General features: G+C 39.1%; 2 protein-coding genes across 3 annotated transcripts; both read right to left on the bottom strand.

Moving 5' to 3' along the window:
• Nucleotides 1-368: 368 nt before the first annotated feature.
• Nucleotides 369-6,604, bottom strand: bbs7 (Bardet-Biedl syndrome 7). Its single transcript, XM_028589524.1, has 19 exons — nt 6,080-6,604; nt 5,841-5,906; nt 5,667-5,729; nt 5,392-5,567; nt 5,109-5,295; nt 4,931-5,003; nt 4,714-4,821; nt 4,514-4,644; nt 4,190-4,274; nt 3,859-3,961; nt 3,540-3,732; nt 3,340-3,414; nt 3,167-3,235; nt 2,799-2,938; nt 2,157-2,321; nt 1,845-1,954; nt 1,643-1,746; nt 1,303-1,426; nt 369-1,094 (listed from the first exon to the last, which is right to left on the bottom strand). Exons 1-19 carry the CDS (start codon nt 6,113-6,115, stop codon nt 961-963), a joined length of 2,142 nt encoding a protein of 713 aa, XP_028445325.1. The 5' UTR covers nt 6,116-6,604; the 3' UTR covers nt 369-960.
• A 1,205-nt stretch (nt 6,605-7,809) lies between these two features.
• On the bottom strand, nt 7,810-15,051 carry tmem33 (transmembrane protein 33). 2 transcript variants are annotated; one of them, XM_028589322.1, is made up of 8 exons: nt 15,017-15,051; nt 12,681-12,748; nt 12,039-12,133; nt 11,741-11,928; nt 10,818-10,885; nt 10,406-10,539; nt 9,415-9,498; nt 7,810-8,895 (listed from the first exon to the last, which is right to left on the bottom strand). In XM_028589322.1, the coding sequence occupies exons 1-8, from the start codon at nt 15,048-15,050 to the stop codon at nt 8,766-8,768; spliced, it is 801 nt and encodes a 266-aa protein (XP_028445123.1). In that variant the 5' UTR covers nt 15,051; the 3' UTR covers nt 7,810-8,765. The 2 variants fall into 2 exon arrangements, with proteins under 2 accessions (XP_028445123.1, XP_028445124.1); XM_028589323.1 differs by lacking the exon at nt 15,017-15,051 and adding an exon at nt 14,156-14,269.
• Between the last annotated feature and the right edge of the window lie 475 nt (nt 15,052-15,526).

Raw genomic sequence — 15,526 nt, 5'->3', positions numbered from 1 at the left:
CAGCGATAGATTTCAGATTCTTTATTTTTAGAAAAAGTAGAAATATACCAGAACATAAAAATACTAATTAAAGTTCTGTATTAAAAAATGTAACTTAAAGGTACATAACTATTATTAGCAGATAAAATAATGTAATTAATAATTTAATGTAGAGTGCAATTTTTTTCCTCCTAAATATAGTAAGTGGCAGTATGAAGTAGCATAAAATGGAAATACTCAAATTAAGTACTTGCTGTGAAGCAGTTACAGTGCTGTTCCATCTTATTTTTGGTGCTTGGGAGTTCCTCAATTCAAATCAGGTCAAGAGGATGACAATATAAAGAAAACAAGCATGGCAATGATGTAATGACTTATCAATTTACCGCAGACGTAATCATTTAATGAATGAGATTTTAGCGTGTTGTATGGATACATTACTCATTTGTCACATATGGCTCATGACCACACTTTTATCTTTGTGCAGAATTTCATATAATCATATGATATTTCATAGTATACTGTATGTTCACTATACTTTCCATCCGCCCCTTGAATGATGCATCTTACGATGGTTACAAATAAACTCACATTTTTATTTCAAGAGGGGGAACTCACAGTGCTATGGTAATGGTGTTATAAAAACAAATTTTTGTGCTTTTAACAGGCTTATTTTTAGTCACTGAAATTTCAAACCTCAACCAAAATTTAGTCACCAATAACAAAATGGAAACTGGCAATCTTGTAGTGGTTTATTAATCACTACCTTTGTTCTTTCTTTTGTTAGCTAACAAAATATATTATAAATATTTAAATAATGTACACTATTATTAGGACAAAAAGTATCTAAATGATAACATGACATTGTCACTGCTAGTAACTACCATACAACAAAAAATTTTGTATTTACAATACAAACATAGCACAAATAAAGACGCTTAAAGACAAGTAAATAATGCCCTCTGACCTCTGATCTATGTGATATCATGCCTCATTGAAAAAGTCTAACAGAGAATTTAAGTCATAATTATCGAGTATCTCCAGCAACGAGGACACCTTGGTCTTCACATTCTGGCCTTTGAACTTGAATTTGTCGATGAAGAGGTCTGTGATCATTCCTTAGAAAAAGAAAAAAAATACAAGTTACCACAATGTGCTCTAATTCATAATGTAGTAGAACTTTACATTTGGGTAAATTCCTGTCTTAAAATTTTAGCAATGAATTGACAAATGTAAAAAAAAAAAAAAAAAAAAAAAAGTAAGGAAAATCAGTTAATTAAAAGTGTCTTTGGATAATAGTGTCAGTGAAATGCAATAATGCTGCACCATAAAGCCTCTCGAGGTGCGCTGGCTGTTTCTTGTACTCCTCAAGGAGATTAGCAGACTCATCCAAGATGTTGCGATACTCTGGGATGAGGAAGTCAGCATTCCCCTCATGAACCTGAAGCTCCTACCAGTCAGAGAGAGGAAATGAGGTGGGGGTAAGTAAGTGATGAACATTTCCAAATAAAGCCTGTCAACAGCCCTGAAAAAATTAGTGAGAACTCGTAGAACGTTTAACCAAAGGTGGGCCTGTGGACATACGCAGTGAATGTATTAAAACAGAGCTGATTCAGCTTCAGAGTGGATTTTTCCTAAAAGGACGACACATTTGACCAATACGTACTTTAAGTGCATCGATAAGCTGAACCTTTCTAGCCAACAACAACTGGTATTCCAGCTTCGGATGTATCATCTTCAGGGTGTGACTCACAGACTCATCGTTGATATCTGGAAGAATAACAAACAAGAACAGTTTGTTTAACAGGTTTTAATTAATTGGAAATATTTTGTCAGCAGACACTGAACATGAATAATAATATACCTACCATATGAATTGTTCAGGTTGATTTTCTTCTTGGTGGCTTCTTTAGAGAGAACATCACTCAGTATAGAGATGGTAGAGATGTTGTCTGACTTGAAGTGACCCTCCCCTTTGCTAAAATTACAAATAAAATAAAAACATTTCATCCAAGTAGATTATAACACAAATCCCTACTAAATCTGAAAATGAAATGATATATAAAACATTTCTAGGGGCATCAGACAGAATAAAATGTTAGAACCCCTTGTCAGTTAGCTCATAATCTCTACAAATGTATATGCAATCCTAGAAAACCCTTTTAACTGTGTGCATTTACCAGTAGGTGGCTTCAAGCTGTGTCCCAAGAAAAGTGTTATGGAAATAGAAAGTGATGCTCTCTCCTGCTGGTGTTTTCTCGGGCACCTCTGGCAAACAGAAGACCACCCAGGAGTGGATCTCAGCAAAACTGAACTGTCCCACCAGACTGAGCCTGTTCATAGGCCTGTATGACAGACAGAGAGACAAAGTAACACATATTTTGTAAGGTCAAAATTATGAGTAACAACTGATAGATGACACCAATGTCACTGGATCTCTTTTTTTATAATAAATGATTAGAAACAAAACATAGTTCTCAGCAACTAAAGTACGCTTAGATATAGAGTTTTACTACAATAACTGGTTAAGCATTTGGCATGGGACATTTTTTAATAAAATGTAACAAATACTATTTTTAGTATAACTTATAATCACACGGAATTTGCTTTTTATTTCACGTGTGAACATATCGGATGTGGGCAGCCATTCAATAAGTCTGAAACCAGGTTATCATTTCAGTGGGATTGACATTTACCTGGTTTTGGGCATCAACACAAACCCCACCTTTCCCAGAAACACAAGAATAAGGACTTAAGGAAGCTTCAAAATAGGATTTGATTAACTGAATTCAAATCCCAATTTTCTGTCTGAAAGCCTTCACCTTTCTTGGTCTATGCTGTGTGTCCGTTGGTGGAGGGACAGAGGTTTGATCTGGTATTGGCGGACCTGGCATGTCTTGGGTTGCAGTCTGGGGGTAATATAAGCCTGCAGGGTCCCATACTGTCCCTCGATGGACCTCACCTAGAACAGTTATTATGGATGAAACACATCAAATAGTTTGAGCAAATGGAATGTGTGGCTACAGAAATGTTTGTAAAGGGACTGATGAAATGAGCACAAGACGCAGCTGAGTACTGTCTGTGACTCATGATTACACAAAGGAAGACCCACTGTGGTATTGTAGCTTTTCATGACAGAAGTAAGAGTAACAAAACGCCACAACATGAAGAGTTTTGATGCAAGTGTTACCTTGAGCTCGAGTCTGGTAGTGTTAGCCTGACATCTGTACGTGGCCAGGAGAAAGTTCCCATTAGGCTGCTAGAAACAGAATTAAAGAGTCAGACCTCTGGGGGCAGCGGGAGGTTCATGACCTTTTTTGTAAAGTGTGTTTGTCCTGTGTAGAAAGAGTTTACACAGCTCACCTCTGAATCACATTCGCTGAAACTGACAACAGCTGAGTTCTTATCCACATCCAGCAGGTCTATGGGGACATCACTCTGCATAGGAGATTCATTTTTAAGCATGTTTATGTCTCCAACATGGGATCAAGAGCATAATTTATTATTAGAAGAGTCTGTAGGCACCAGAGGTTGCAATCACAGGGATATAACAACGAGCAGACCTGGAGCAGCAGATTGTCGATGGCCGTCTGCACCTCAAGAGTGAGGTTGTAGCTGGCATCGTCCTGGCAGAGGGTGAACTTGTCATTGATGCTAAAGACGGGCACAGCCGAGACGGCTGTGCTCGACTGAGAGGTCTGCTGGTACTGCTCACGGCCCTGCTTGACTTTGACCTGCAGCTGCTCCAACTCTGCCCTGGAAGGGAACACTATGATTTGTCTTGAAATCATATCTTAACCATTACACAGTAAGTCAAACACATTAAAAAAAGGCACAAGAGCATACTGTATAATGAGAAAATGAAACACTTTTTGCTGATACCTGAGTGCTTCTACTTTGGACTGGATCTCCTTACTCATTCTGACCTCATCTCCAGGGCCGGCCTCAGCCTTCTGGGGCTCAGTGGTCAAACCAGTTACCCATCCTGAAAGAGGTAATGACAGTAAAGCGGAATATGCTGTGCACGTCTCAAGATCTCCCTTCAAATATTTGTTTTAGGAAACCCATGCTACATGTCAGAATGGCTGTACATCTTTAATCAAATATGAAGTATTGCAGATTGACGGATACTTTGATAGGCAGAACAACAGACACATTTTCTTCTCTTAAGAAAAATTTGGGAACACTAAGTGCTAGTTATTTTTTATCTAACCTGTGTAAGTGGCAGTCAAGACCTCATCATAAGACTCCTTCCCCACGCAGCCACCCTGGATGGAAGTCACACTCTCTGACAAAACCTGAAGTCAGGAAAGACAGAAAACTTTGGCCATCAATAATCAGTATCAATCATGTTTTACAAAAAATGACAATGGACTTGGGTAGCTAAGAAAAGGCCAGAAAGGGATCAATGCACAGGGAAAAATATAACAAATACTATTTAATCTTATCTTATCCTTATAATTTTATAGGGGCACTGACTGACACTGACTGGGTGGAAATTGGAGTGAGTAAATTGATAATAGAGGCATAAACTCACATGCTCAAAGCGTAATGTGGGCTCATTGGCGCTGTCAAACCCGTAGACCTCAACTGTCCCATCATCCCTTCCCACCAGGATGTCGTTTACTCCGTCTCCCATAATGTCATAAGTGTCGATGCAAAGAATTCCTGATGGGAGACAGAAATATTCTAATAGTGATTTGTATTTGTATACCTGGTGTGGTCATGTAAACATACCTCCTTTCTTTTTGTCGTTATCAATCTCCCATTTGGTCGCAGCTGAGCATTCACCGATCTGGACCAATCCTATATTGCCATCTGTAGTTCCACAGATGAGTTCCTCTCCTAGAGAGAGAAATCATTGACATTATGTTAGATCTGTTGTTTGCGTATAAAGCAGTCATATACTGTAAGGTATTGTTCTGGTACACAGCACACAGAGAGGTCAACTTACCTCCATCTTTATCGTACAGTTCCAAGACAGATGGAGGGCCAGGGACCTCAATGTCATAGGCAAGCTCGGATCCCTACAGAATAAAAAAAAAACACAGAATAATAAATCACATCTAATTTTATGAGGTAGAACAACTACCCATATCAAAATAAGAACAGCAAATATAATCTTGGTCTACCTGCAAGACTCTGAGAACCCGATCTTGACAGGCCAGGACCGGGACGAGGCAAGTCCCATTTTCTGAGGACAAGCATATGATATCATTGATTTTGTCTCCAGAAAGGTAGTAGTTTTGGTCCTTGCAGTCACAGTAGTGGTTGTAGATGTAACTCGCACACACAAAAAGATCAGCGCCTGAGACATGCCTAGAGAAGAGACAACCAACATTACTTACTACAGTAAAAATCACACAGTCCTGCATGAGTAAATAAGGTAGGGTAAAGGAAAGAAGTGGTTCCTACATGGCGTTAATGCTCTCAGTGAGGTTGGCTTCAAAGGTGAGAAACTGTTTGCCTTTCTTGGTGAATCCTCGGACCTGAGAACCAGAACAAACAAAAATCTTCTCCTGTGGAGTTCCTGCAGCTCCTCCAAGGTCCATTCTGGCTATTTTTTGCCCTGGAAGTGTTTTAAACACAGGCTGAAACAGAGAGTCAGATTCCTTTCCATTAGAAACTGACAAACTAAGATTCAACTGGCTGTATGATAAGGAAAGAAAAATCATAACCAGGACACTTACCACTGCCTCTCCTTTCTTCATCCCAAAACACGTTAGTATACCATCATGATCAGCAACAGCAACCTGAAACATAGAGACAACCAAGAACCGCGATGCTGCAGTACGAAACAATTGAATTATAAGACAAAGTCTGATAAGTCCAGGTTAGGCTCAGGCATTTTTAGGACGCATTACCTTTTGGGTAGCCTTTTTTCCCAATGCTGGAAGAAGCCTCATAGTTTTCTGGGATGTCACACCAACCTGTGAGGACATAACAGAGGTAATTGTTTAACACAAATTGACTAAGTTAAAAAAGGCACTTGAGGGAGACACCCTGAATGCTAATGTTCAAAAATCCAATGTCAGAATAAAAGACTTCTAAAAGAACATCATAAAACAAACAAACCACAGGCTGTACTTGGCGTGAACGTTACCTGAATATAATCAACTCGATTAAGGTTGATCTCCATCTTCTTTCTCCACTGAGTGTTTTTTCTTAAGGGGAGAAAGAATAGTGCAAATGTTCCAGGTAGCTAGGTTATAGAACTGCAGGGATCATTAGTTGCAGTCATAGACTGTGTATGTCAATCACAACGTGTTGATAAAATTAGAACACGATTGTAATGGTCAAGAGAGACTGAGATTATCTAAAGCAAGGAGATTAGCTCGACGTGCTAACGCTAGCTAGAAAGCTAATTGACTAACAGGATTTATTCGCACGGCAACTGTCTACTTTGGTGAATAGATCATCTTCAACCAAATTTACCGAGATACATTAAGACACCGGAAGCAAGTAAACGTCTCTATATGTTGTAAACGCGAACTTAAATCTTTTTTTAACGCGTATACTAGTTAGTTGGGCTGAAACGTTCCCTGAGACACTTCAGGAGGACCACATAAACGCAGTGTTCGTTGTCGAGGCAACGCTGAACCAGTAAAAAGCTGCGACACGATTGGATGAGATGGAATGTCAGAGGTTAAAGCTGTTTCCTGATTGGTTGTTTCGTAAAGACGCTATCTTAGCTCTGAGGTTTATTTTCCATGATTCTGTATGACTTAATATCACGCTATATATCGGTATATACTCTGTATTAGGTTCACCTGTACAATGTAATGCAACTAATACAACATATCTGCCATACATTAAAGGTGGAGTAGGTAAGACTTTTAAAACTAACTTTCTGTCATATTTGCTGAAACGGACCCTATGTTCGAGTAGAACTACATGAAGATGAAGCAGGTAATTAAAAAACAAATCTGGCTCCTCTGGCACAAACTAGCCTGTAGTGCAATTTTTCTAAAATCCACAGCTCCCTGTTCAGATGCACCAATCAAGGCCAGCGGCAGTGTCTAACTGCGTGTCAATCACTGCTCATGCACACACATTCATTCTCCTTTGTGGGGGGAGGGACTGAGAAGTTGTCGATGTTCAAATTTCTTCCTGGATCTTCGCAATCTTACCTACAGCACCTTTAATAAAAGTTTATGACTGACAGTTTCTGGTGACGTATTACACAGCGTAACACAGCATTTCTCAGGTAATAGAAATGTGGTGTTGTACTGGACTAAATTATATTCAGAGGTGTTTCTAATTATTTGTCCTCCCTATTTTTACATATGTGAGAGGGGGCAGAATATTAGAAACACCTCTGAATATAATACAGTCAAGCACAACACATCACTAAATATGCCCTCAATGCTGAAACATTAAACACCTCTATGATAGTGTCACAACACAAAACATTATGGGCATCATAAACACACACTTTATGGCAGAACAGTTATATTAGATTGCACTTGGAATTTGTAAAGTATCCCTATATACCTAATGCTACACTATAACAGCCTTAAAGTAAAACATGAATCTTTAGTTACTAAACATATACGCTAACCAAGACAAGGTGAAGTTGAAAGCTTATAAGTATAGCTTTAGTTATAGTAAACTGACCTTTAGTTAAGGTTGTTTGGGTAAGACTACTACTTTTAATTTGAAGAATAAACTTCCCCTCAGTAGATATATTTTGGTCAAAACACATTGCCAGCATAGAAATAATTGTAATTCGTATCTATGGATGGCAAATGTAATTGATTAGTTTAAGATGCATTATGAGGCCAAGATCAACTACAGTTAATTAAAACAAATTGTAAGCACAAACCACATTACTCTTCTTTAATATTTTATTGGTTTAATTAAGAGATCATTTTATTCTTGTCATAAAAATGTGGTTTGTCTGTAGGCAAATAAAACACATTTAACATGGCAGAAAAATAAATCAGAGCAAGAAAACTAAATAAATGAAGCACATTCAAAACAGCTTTCAAACTGAGAAACAAGAATGCATTGAAAACATGACAGGCATTGTGCAACTCATTTCACATATGAATCCCACAGCAAAATGTCTGGTACCTTCAAATATTCTCAAAAATACAGCAGATATCTTGTTTCTCAATTGAACACCCATTTTGACATCATACCTTCATAGATCTAATTTGTTAAAAGAGTGAGTTGATGGCATTGATAGAATACATTTAAAGTTAGGCATTTAGACAAATCAAATAATAGGATGCTTTAAACACAAAAGAAATAAAAGACATTGGACCACATAGAAGCTGCAAACAAATCCTATCCTCCACCCATCCAAGCACAACATGATCATTTAAAAAAAACAACCAAAAAAACCAAACATTTTTAACAATGTAGAACCACATTTTAATTTAAGTTACTAATCTCAGAATGTTAATGTTTCATCATAGAATAAGTGATTTCATGAATAAATAAAGGACATAAAAAGGAACAAATAATAACAGCCGGTACATACAGATCACAGTTGTCTACTGTGCTGCATTCAGTGAACGTAACAAAGTTAGGGGTGTCCACCGCTTGAATGAGGTCACATTAAGAACATGGGAAGGAAATATCACCATGAGCCTTCAGTGCATTACTGGCTGCTCTTCAACTGTACTCATTTACAGAGAAGTTGGAGCACAGGCTGTAAAGTTGACATTCAAAAAACAGTTCCTTCTGTTGATGGCAATGTCTGTCCTCATCAAAGTTTAAGTCGCATCTTAAGTGGCGGAACAAAAAAACAAAACAAAAAACAGAACTTTTATGGAGTGTAATCAGACCCCTGTGGGGGCGAGGCGGCTGATGAAGGCGATACTGCTGAGGCACATCTTCCTGAAGAAGGTGGGGCAGGCAGGCTTCATTATGAAGTGCTCCAGAAGAATTCGCAGCTCTGTGAACAAAGTGCTGGGGTGGAAACAGATTTGTTTAATTCTCAACTCTGACAGCCCAGTAAATTCATTCTAAGGTTTTACATTTCTGAATACGAGACCACTGTGTTACGTCAGATCACATTCTACTGAAAGTTTAGTACAGTCGTTGATTTCCAATCAAATTATTGTGCAAATTTTGCAACAGTTATCTTCTCCATTTGTCTTCCTTGTGCTCCAGATTGCTCTGACCAGCCGCAGAAACATAATGTTTTTATATGTTGGATGAATCTATATTAGTAGATTTCTGCACACATACACAACAACACATGTAGTAGAGCCTGACTAATACTGGATATTTGACAGAATATATAGTGCATTACCTCAAACATATCTCTGCCAATTCTGTACTGAATTTTCTTGCAACTTTTGGGCCAAAATACGCTGACACCGCTATACTGTATCCAAGATGAGGTAATGTTGGCTCCCATGGATGCAAGGTATAAGGTCCCATGAATGGCTCAAAACTATTGAATTGTATCATTTAACATCTTACCGGCAGTATGGGTTTCTTCTGGATGTGTAGCGGAGGGTGAGGAATCGGTAGTAAATAAAAGGCAGCAGCAAGCTCCCCTGTCCGCTGTCAAAAAGACAAAGTAAAAACTGACCTTACACAATTGTAGATTGTTCAATGTTTTAATAATAAACAATAACATTAATAATAAACATTTGTTCAGCACTTTTATAAACATTGCAACCTGATCTCAGAAATATGCCAATAACAAGGACCTCTGAACACCACAAAATTGTTACGCAACTTAAGTTGCATACATAAGTTAAAATATGGCAATTTTGACTTTTGGTTTCACACAGTACACAAATAGCGGTCTCCTTGGTGAAATTCCTGTGTTTGTTTGACTTTGAGACAGGACTGTGTCGAACCAGGGAATTTCTGTGTCCACCACGACAAATTGACTTCCCATGTTGTTTCAGTGGGGCTGGCAGGCAATTTTAACACCACCACGTAATGGTGAAAAGGTTGTTTTAATTTCACGTAATTCTGCAAGATCGGGCTGAAACATTGTTAACATTAATCTAAATTTCTGCAGTAACAAGCAAATCGAACACCTGTATAATCTAATGCAGTCCAATACAAAGACTATCTGGCCTCTTTACTCTGTAACTTGCCTTGAAGCTTTGCATATGAAAATGTTCTGTCAGACCACTATTGAAGCTGACACACACTGGTAGTTGAGATACAATTTATGTGGTCAGTTTTGTAACTGGGATTTCCAGTATTGCGTTTTCATGTACTTCTAGATAAAAATCCATAAACCAAATTTGCTCATAATCTGTTCCAAGTATTTTTGGCAACATAAGATTGATAAACTGGTTGGATAACTGACAAACACAATCACTACTTCCATAGTGTCACTGATCCAAGCGCACATATTGGTAGATAATGCAATGATATTCCAATGCAATAAGGATCTGTAATGTCTCTTCACAAAATTAATAAAACAAACACTTTCTACATGTGCACTTACCTAAAGAGCATGAAAACAGTGGCTGGCATCAAGAAGATCTCATTGCAGGCGATAAACTTCAGGATGTTCTGCTGATTGGATGTAAGTTTGTCCAGGAGGTTTCTGATGAACATCATGCTATTGGGGCCCACAGACTGCAAGGAAAGATTAAAACATCAAGTCGACAACAAAAAGCTGCAGTAAGTCTTTAGTAAGGCACAGAGTTTACATGAAATACTGATACAGAGAAGTAAATGAGATCAATCCAATCAGCTTTATTAGATCTTCGGGTTGCATTTGGGTCTCTGGGCGATGGTTGGTTAATTGAGTAGATATCTAAAACACCATTTAGGGTTAAACAATGTTCAGCAAAAGGCTTTCTGTCAACTGTCAGCATTAAAAGTCCAGCAGAGGACTGCTGCCTTATACTCACATCAAGGACTTTCTTTGTGTAGGTAGTTGCATGAAGCACGGAGAAGAGGAAGACTGGAAAGATGCTCACTGGACACAAGTGTTAAGGATCAACCAACCAATCAATCCATTTTCTTTTGTTACATGAAATCGTACAGGGTACAATTCCAGTGACATAAAAAGACAGAATAAACCCTCCACAACAATTTAGTGCAGTTATTGGAGACCCCCCCGGCAAAAAGTATGTTTTAATGATTAAAATCATGGGATTATCATAGGACTAATCAGAACAAACTAAATGCTGGGGGAAGATTACTATGTTTTTAATGTAGGTTTTGAGTGGTATGCATCCCCTCTAACCTGTTAAGTGTTTTAAACGGTGACGTTAATACAGCGTGTCGGAGGAATACAGCGTCTTTTATTTTTTAACAGCGTCTCTTGCAGCCGGACGTCAGAGGGACAGTCACCGCAGCGTTCGCTAATGTTAGCTTCTTGTCTCATCTGGGGTCTGATCAACAGTAAATTCATCAAAGTCAGTGTGCCCAACAATATTTTCCAATAAACTGTAGCTGTCAAATTTCACTGGACCCGCGGTTTTCATGTTCCACTTATTCAGCCTCAGAGGGAAGAGAGAGCGGCTGAGATCAGTACAGCAGACGGCTCTGCAGAGCCGTGTATAATTACGACTTTATAACATTTCATAAACAGCTGATTGAGCGGCGGTGCGCTGATCTTGCGCGATTTTAATCATGCGGCGCCCAATAGCATTTGACCGGCATAAAATCGGCATATGTCAGACTGACCTGCCGGTCGCCGGTCATGGCCGAGCACTCGAAAATCGGCCAATTCCGGTGATTGGCCGGTCAATCGGTGCATCTCTAATTTCAACCAGATATACAGCACTATCCATTTGTCTTTTCCCCATATTTGAAGATGAAAGGATACTTGTGATGGGGTAGGAGTTGACCAGGATGAGTGAGTAGAGCAGGTAATGGCAGCTATCCTCCTGAAGAGCCTGGGCCAAGAAAGCTCTGCTCAGCTGAAAGCGTGGAAGCCTTTGATGCAAGCGAAGGGCACTGGTGAGGGCGTTCGCCAACAAGGCTCGCTGATAGAAGTTAGCTGCTGCATAGGGTCTGAAATACAACAAGCAGTCACAAACATTCTACATCCATTTAGGCTGGGAGAAATGAGAATAGGGTGAAAAGCAGTGTGTTGATGATGTGCACTGTCACAGAGTACTCACCCCAAAATTGGTAGAATAAACATTACTGAGCAGTAGACGGTAAAGAGTCGTGAAAGCCACATTGCAGTTTCCAGCTTGTTGCTCATTAAAAATTGCTGTGGAAGAAAGAAAAAAAAATGAAAAGGAACAGATGTTTTAGGAAATGTGATGATAAGTGTTAATCCTGCTCCATCTCATATGATATAACATCATGGGCAAAGGATGTCCAATGTTAACTGTGCTAGGGTTTGGGGCAAAGTGCTGTGACACCATCATGACAGGATGAGACTTCTGTTTTCACTTGTATACTGAGAACTGATTTGCTGAAAGTCTCAGACTTCTCCTTCACGCTCTCTCAATGAGTAAATGATATAACAAGAAACACCTGCACATTATTAAACACCGCTCTGAAATAAATATTACCTTTGAGAAACCTATGATGTTTAATTCATGATGAAACAGTTTAACACAATACTGAGCTTTCCACACAGTTTGGAGGACTCTCTGTAGAGCCACAGAAGACATTATACAAATGTTTGTAGAGGCTAAGTAGTGCTCCTTGTGACAAGTATTTTTGTATGTAATATTGGTCTGATCAGAGTGGACCTTACAAGGGAAGAAACAGTTGGAAGGTAAAGTGCGTGGATCAATCAGACAACTTACCACAGGCCCTAGCTGGGGAGGAGGACTTTGTTGGTTTGCGTCAGCCATCTTTGGAAGTGTTTGTTGCTCTGTTGGCAAAAAAATTAAATAAAAATGCATTATGTAGCAATACTGACAAGTCATACTAACAGGAGTCACAATTAACTACTAACAAACTTTTCCTAGGGCTGCAACTAATGAGTTTAAAGTCAATCACCAAAAAGATTGATCTATTAGGCTAATAATTTCTACTCTAACCTTTCACTGGTCTCAAAGCAGCAGGTCATAGCTTCTCCTGGGAATCTTTTTGCTGTTGTTATTTTTTTTTTAATATTAACTTAACATCAGCTTGTGACTGACCTCAGAGGTGAATCATTGTTATGTTTATAGCTGTGGTGGAACGTAACAAAGTACACAAACGACAATGACAGTAGGTAAGTACTCAAATAGTTTCTACAATCACCAGATCTCAATCCATTGGAGCACCTCTGGGGTGTGGTGAAACGAGAGATTTGCAACATGCTGTACAGCACACAAATCTGCAGCAAGTGCGTGATGCTTTAATTTCAGTTTCAATGGACCAAAATCTCTTAGGGAATGTTTGCATCGCCTAGTTAGGCAGTTCTGAAGATAAAAGGAGGTTCTACCCGGTGCTAGCAAGCTGTACCTAATAAAGAGGCTGGTGAGTGTATAATAGAATAGTCACAGGGAACATTTTCTGCATTGAGTACTCTTACTTTTAATACTTTAGTACATTTCCCTGATTATACTTACATACTTTTACCAAAGTAACGGGTTCAAAGCAGAATTTTTACTTATACGTGTGTATTTGTACAGTGTTGCATTAGTACTTTTACTTAAGTAACATGTTTAATGCAGGACTTTTACTTGTACTAGAGTGTTTTTACTGTTTGGTATTGAATACTTCCCTACGATACTTCCTCCACCGCTGGATTACCATTTTAGTTTATTCAATTGAGCAAACCATAAAGACACTGTGACTTTTAACAGTGAACGTGTTAATCTCAATGAGACTAACCTTCATTGGAACTGACGAACTATAAAGTCCATTATTAGCTGAAACCGAAGAGAAAGATAAAACGCTAACGTTACGCGTAAGCTAGCTAGGAGTAACGTTAGCCCACCTAGCCCACGCTAGTTTGGGTAACGTTAAGTAACGACTACGTTATTAAATGGAGGACCGATGCAAATGGAACAGACTACGCGTTACTATTGTTTAAAGTGGACCAGTACAGACAAACGTCTGTAAATAATTAAAGATTTCTGTCGGTTGTTTATTGATGCTAACGTTAGTAGCAGGTGGCTCTAGAATGTTCTCCCTGTTACCATCGTTACTAGCATTTGAGCTAAACTCTCCGCTAACGTTAGCTACCTCGTGCATTTATGTTACGCTTGTTAACTGTTTAAAGGAACTCGTACAGAATGAATACTTATTTTTGATAACATATATAGCAGTCATAAAGCACACAGCTTACCAGTATTACAGCGTCGACGTTGCGTTTACTTAAAAGCTTCAGGCTAGTCACCACACTGAAGTAAACGATCAGCTGGCCTTCAAAAGGAAAATGTCTCTCGCGAGATTTGAGAAGGAGCGTCTGGGTCACAGATAACACTTCCCTCTAGTGGTAAACATACCGAACTGCAACAAGACTTGCTTTTTTTTTTTTTTTTTTTTTTTTAATGGAAGCATAAGGTTTTTCTTTTTAATTCTGACATGGGACATTTATTTACCAATAAAATGCGCAATGCACTCAAAATGAAGAAAAAAAACAGTTTAGGCTACTATATGGTATCTTTTCATAACTGAATCGTTACAACTGACTTACAGGACATAATGGACATTTAAAGCCCATGTTGCAGGGTTTATTTTCTAACGATTTTTTGCAATTTGCTTGTTGGTAATAAACATTTAAACTGTTACCCAACAACATCAAATACAATGGATATCACAAAACGGAATAAAATACGAAAAAGTAGTACTTTTTTACAGTGGTTTCTCCTTTCCCCCACAATGCATTGCATGACGTCACGTTGGGGAGACAACCAAGGGGGTAAGCTACAGGTAAGCTTCGCTTCAGAACTCGAGCCATCTATGGCGCCATTTTGTTGCTAACTGGCCATCACCTCCTGTTAGCATTCCGCTGACCGCCATTTTCACTTGACTGCAAATAACTTTACATCAGAAATGTTTGAAGACTCTATTTGTCCGTTGTTTAGTTCCAAAGAAACACGACAATGTATAAAAGGCTTCATTACCTTGTACCTCACGTTATGGTTCCGTAGCAGACGTTTTTGTAAAAATAGGCTAACGATTGGGTCATAACCAAGTGACTTACTGTCGCACAGTAGAGGAATTACCCATGGACCCATGGACGCCTGGCCAACAGTAGTGTGTGAATGCTATTGAAGAGCGGGTCTTGGCGTGGCCATAGTGGGATTCGTAATATCGCGCCCCGGTCACGGTTTCTGCCCCTAATCTGGCAAAATATGGCTTTTGGTCTCGACCGAGTCAATATTGGGGCGGAAGTGAAAGGCAGTTTGGACGGGGATGCTGTTCGGCATTTCACAAGTTTAAACAGCTAGCTAACGCTACGCCGACGTTTGCTAACGTTAGCGCAACAGTGTTAGCTTAGACTGCTAACACGGTATTACAACTGCCTTCGGAGCTACGTCCACGTTGTCAACACAAGACGTGGCGTTAGTGCTCATTTTGTGCCATACTTTTTATTGAAATATTAAGCACAAAGCTAACTGGCTATAGTTAGCCTGTACGTATGCTAGCGGGATTAGCTAACGTTGCGTAGCCAGCCAGCAACTTCGGCAATCGGCAGTAGTTTCGGCGAGCT

This window comes from Perca flavescens, chromosome 10, assembly GCF_004354835.1.
Source record: "Perca flavescens isolate YP-PL-M2 chromosome 10, PFLA_1.0, whole genome shotgun sequence".
Taxonomy (NCBI): Eukaryota; Metazoa; Chordata; class Actinopteri; order Perciformes; family Percidae; genus Perca; species Perca flavescens.
The sequence above is the reverse complement of the archived record's forward strand: the minus strand, read 5'-3'. Positions and strand labels throughout refer to the sequence as shown.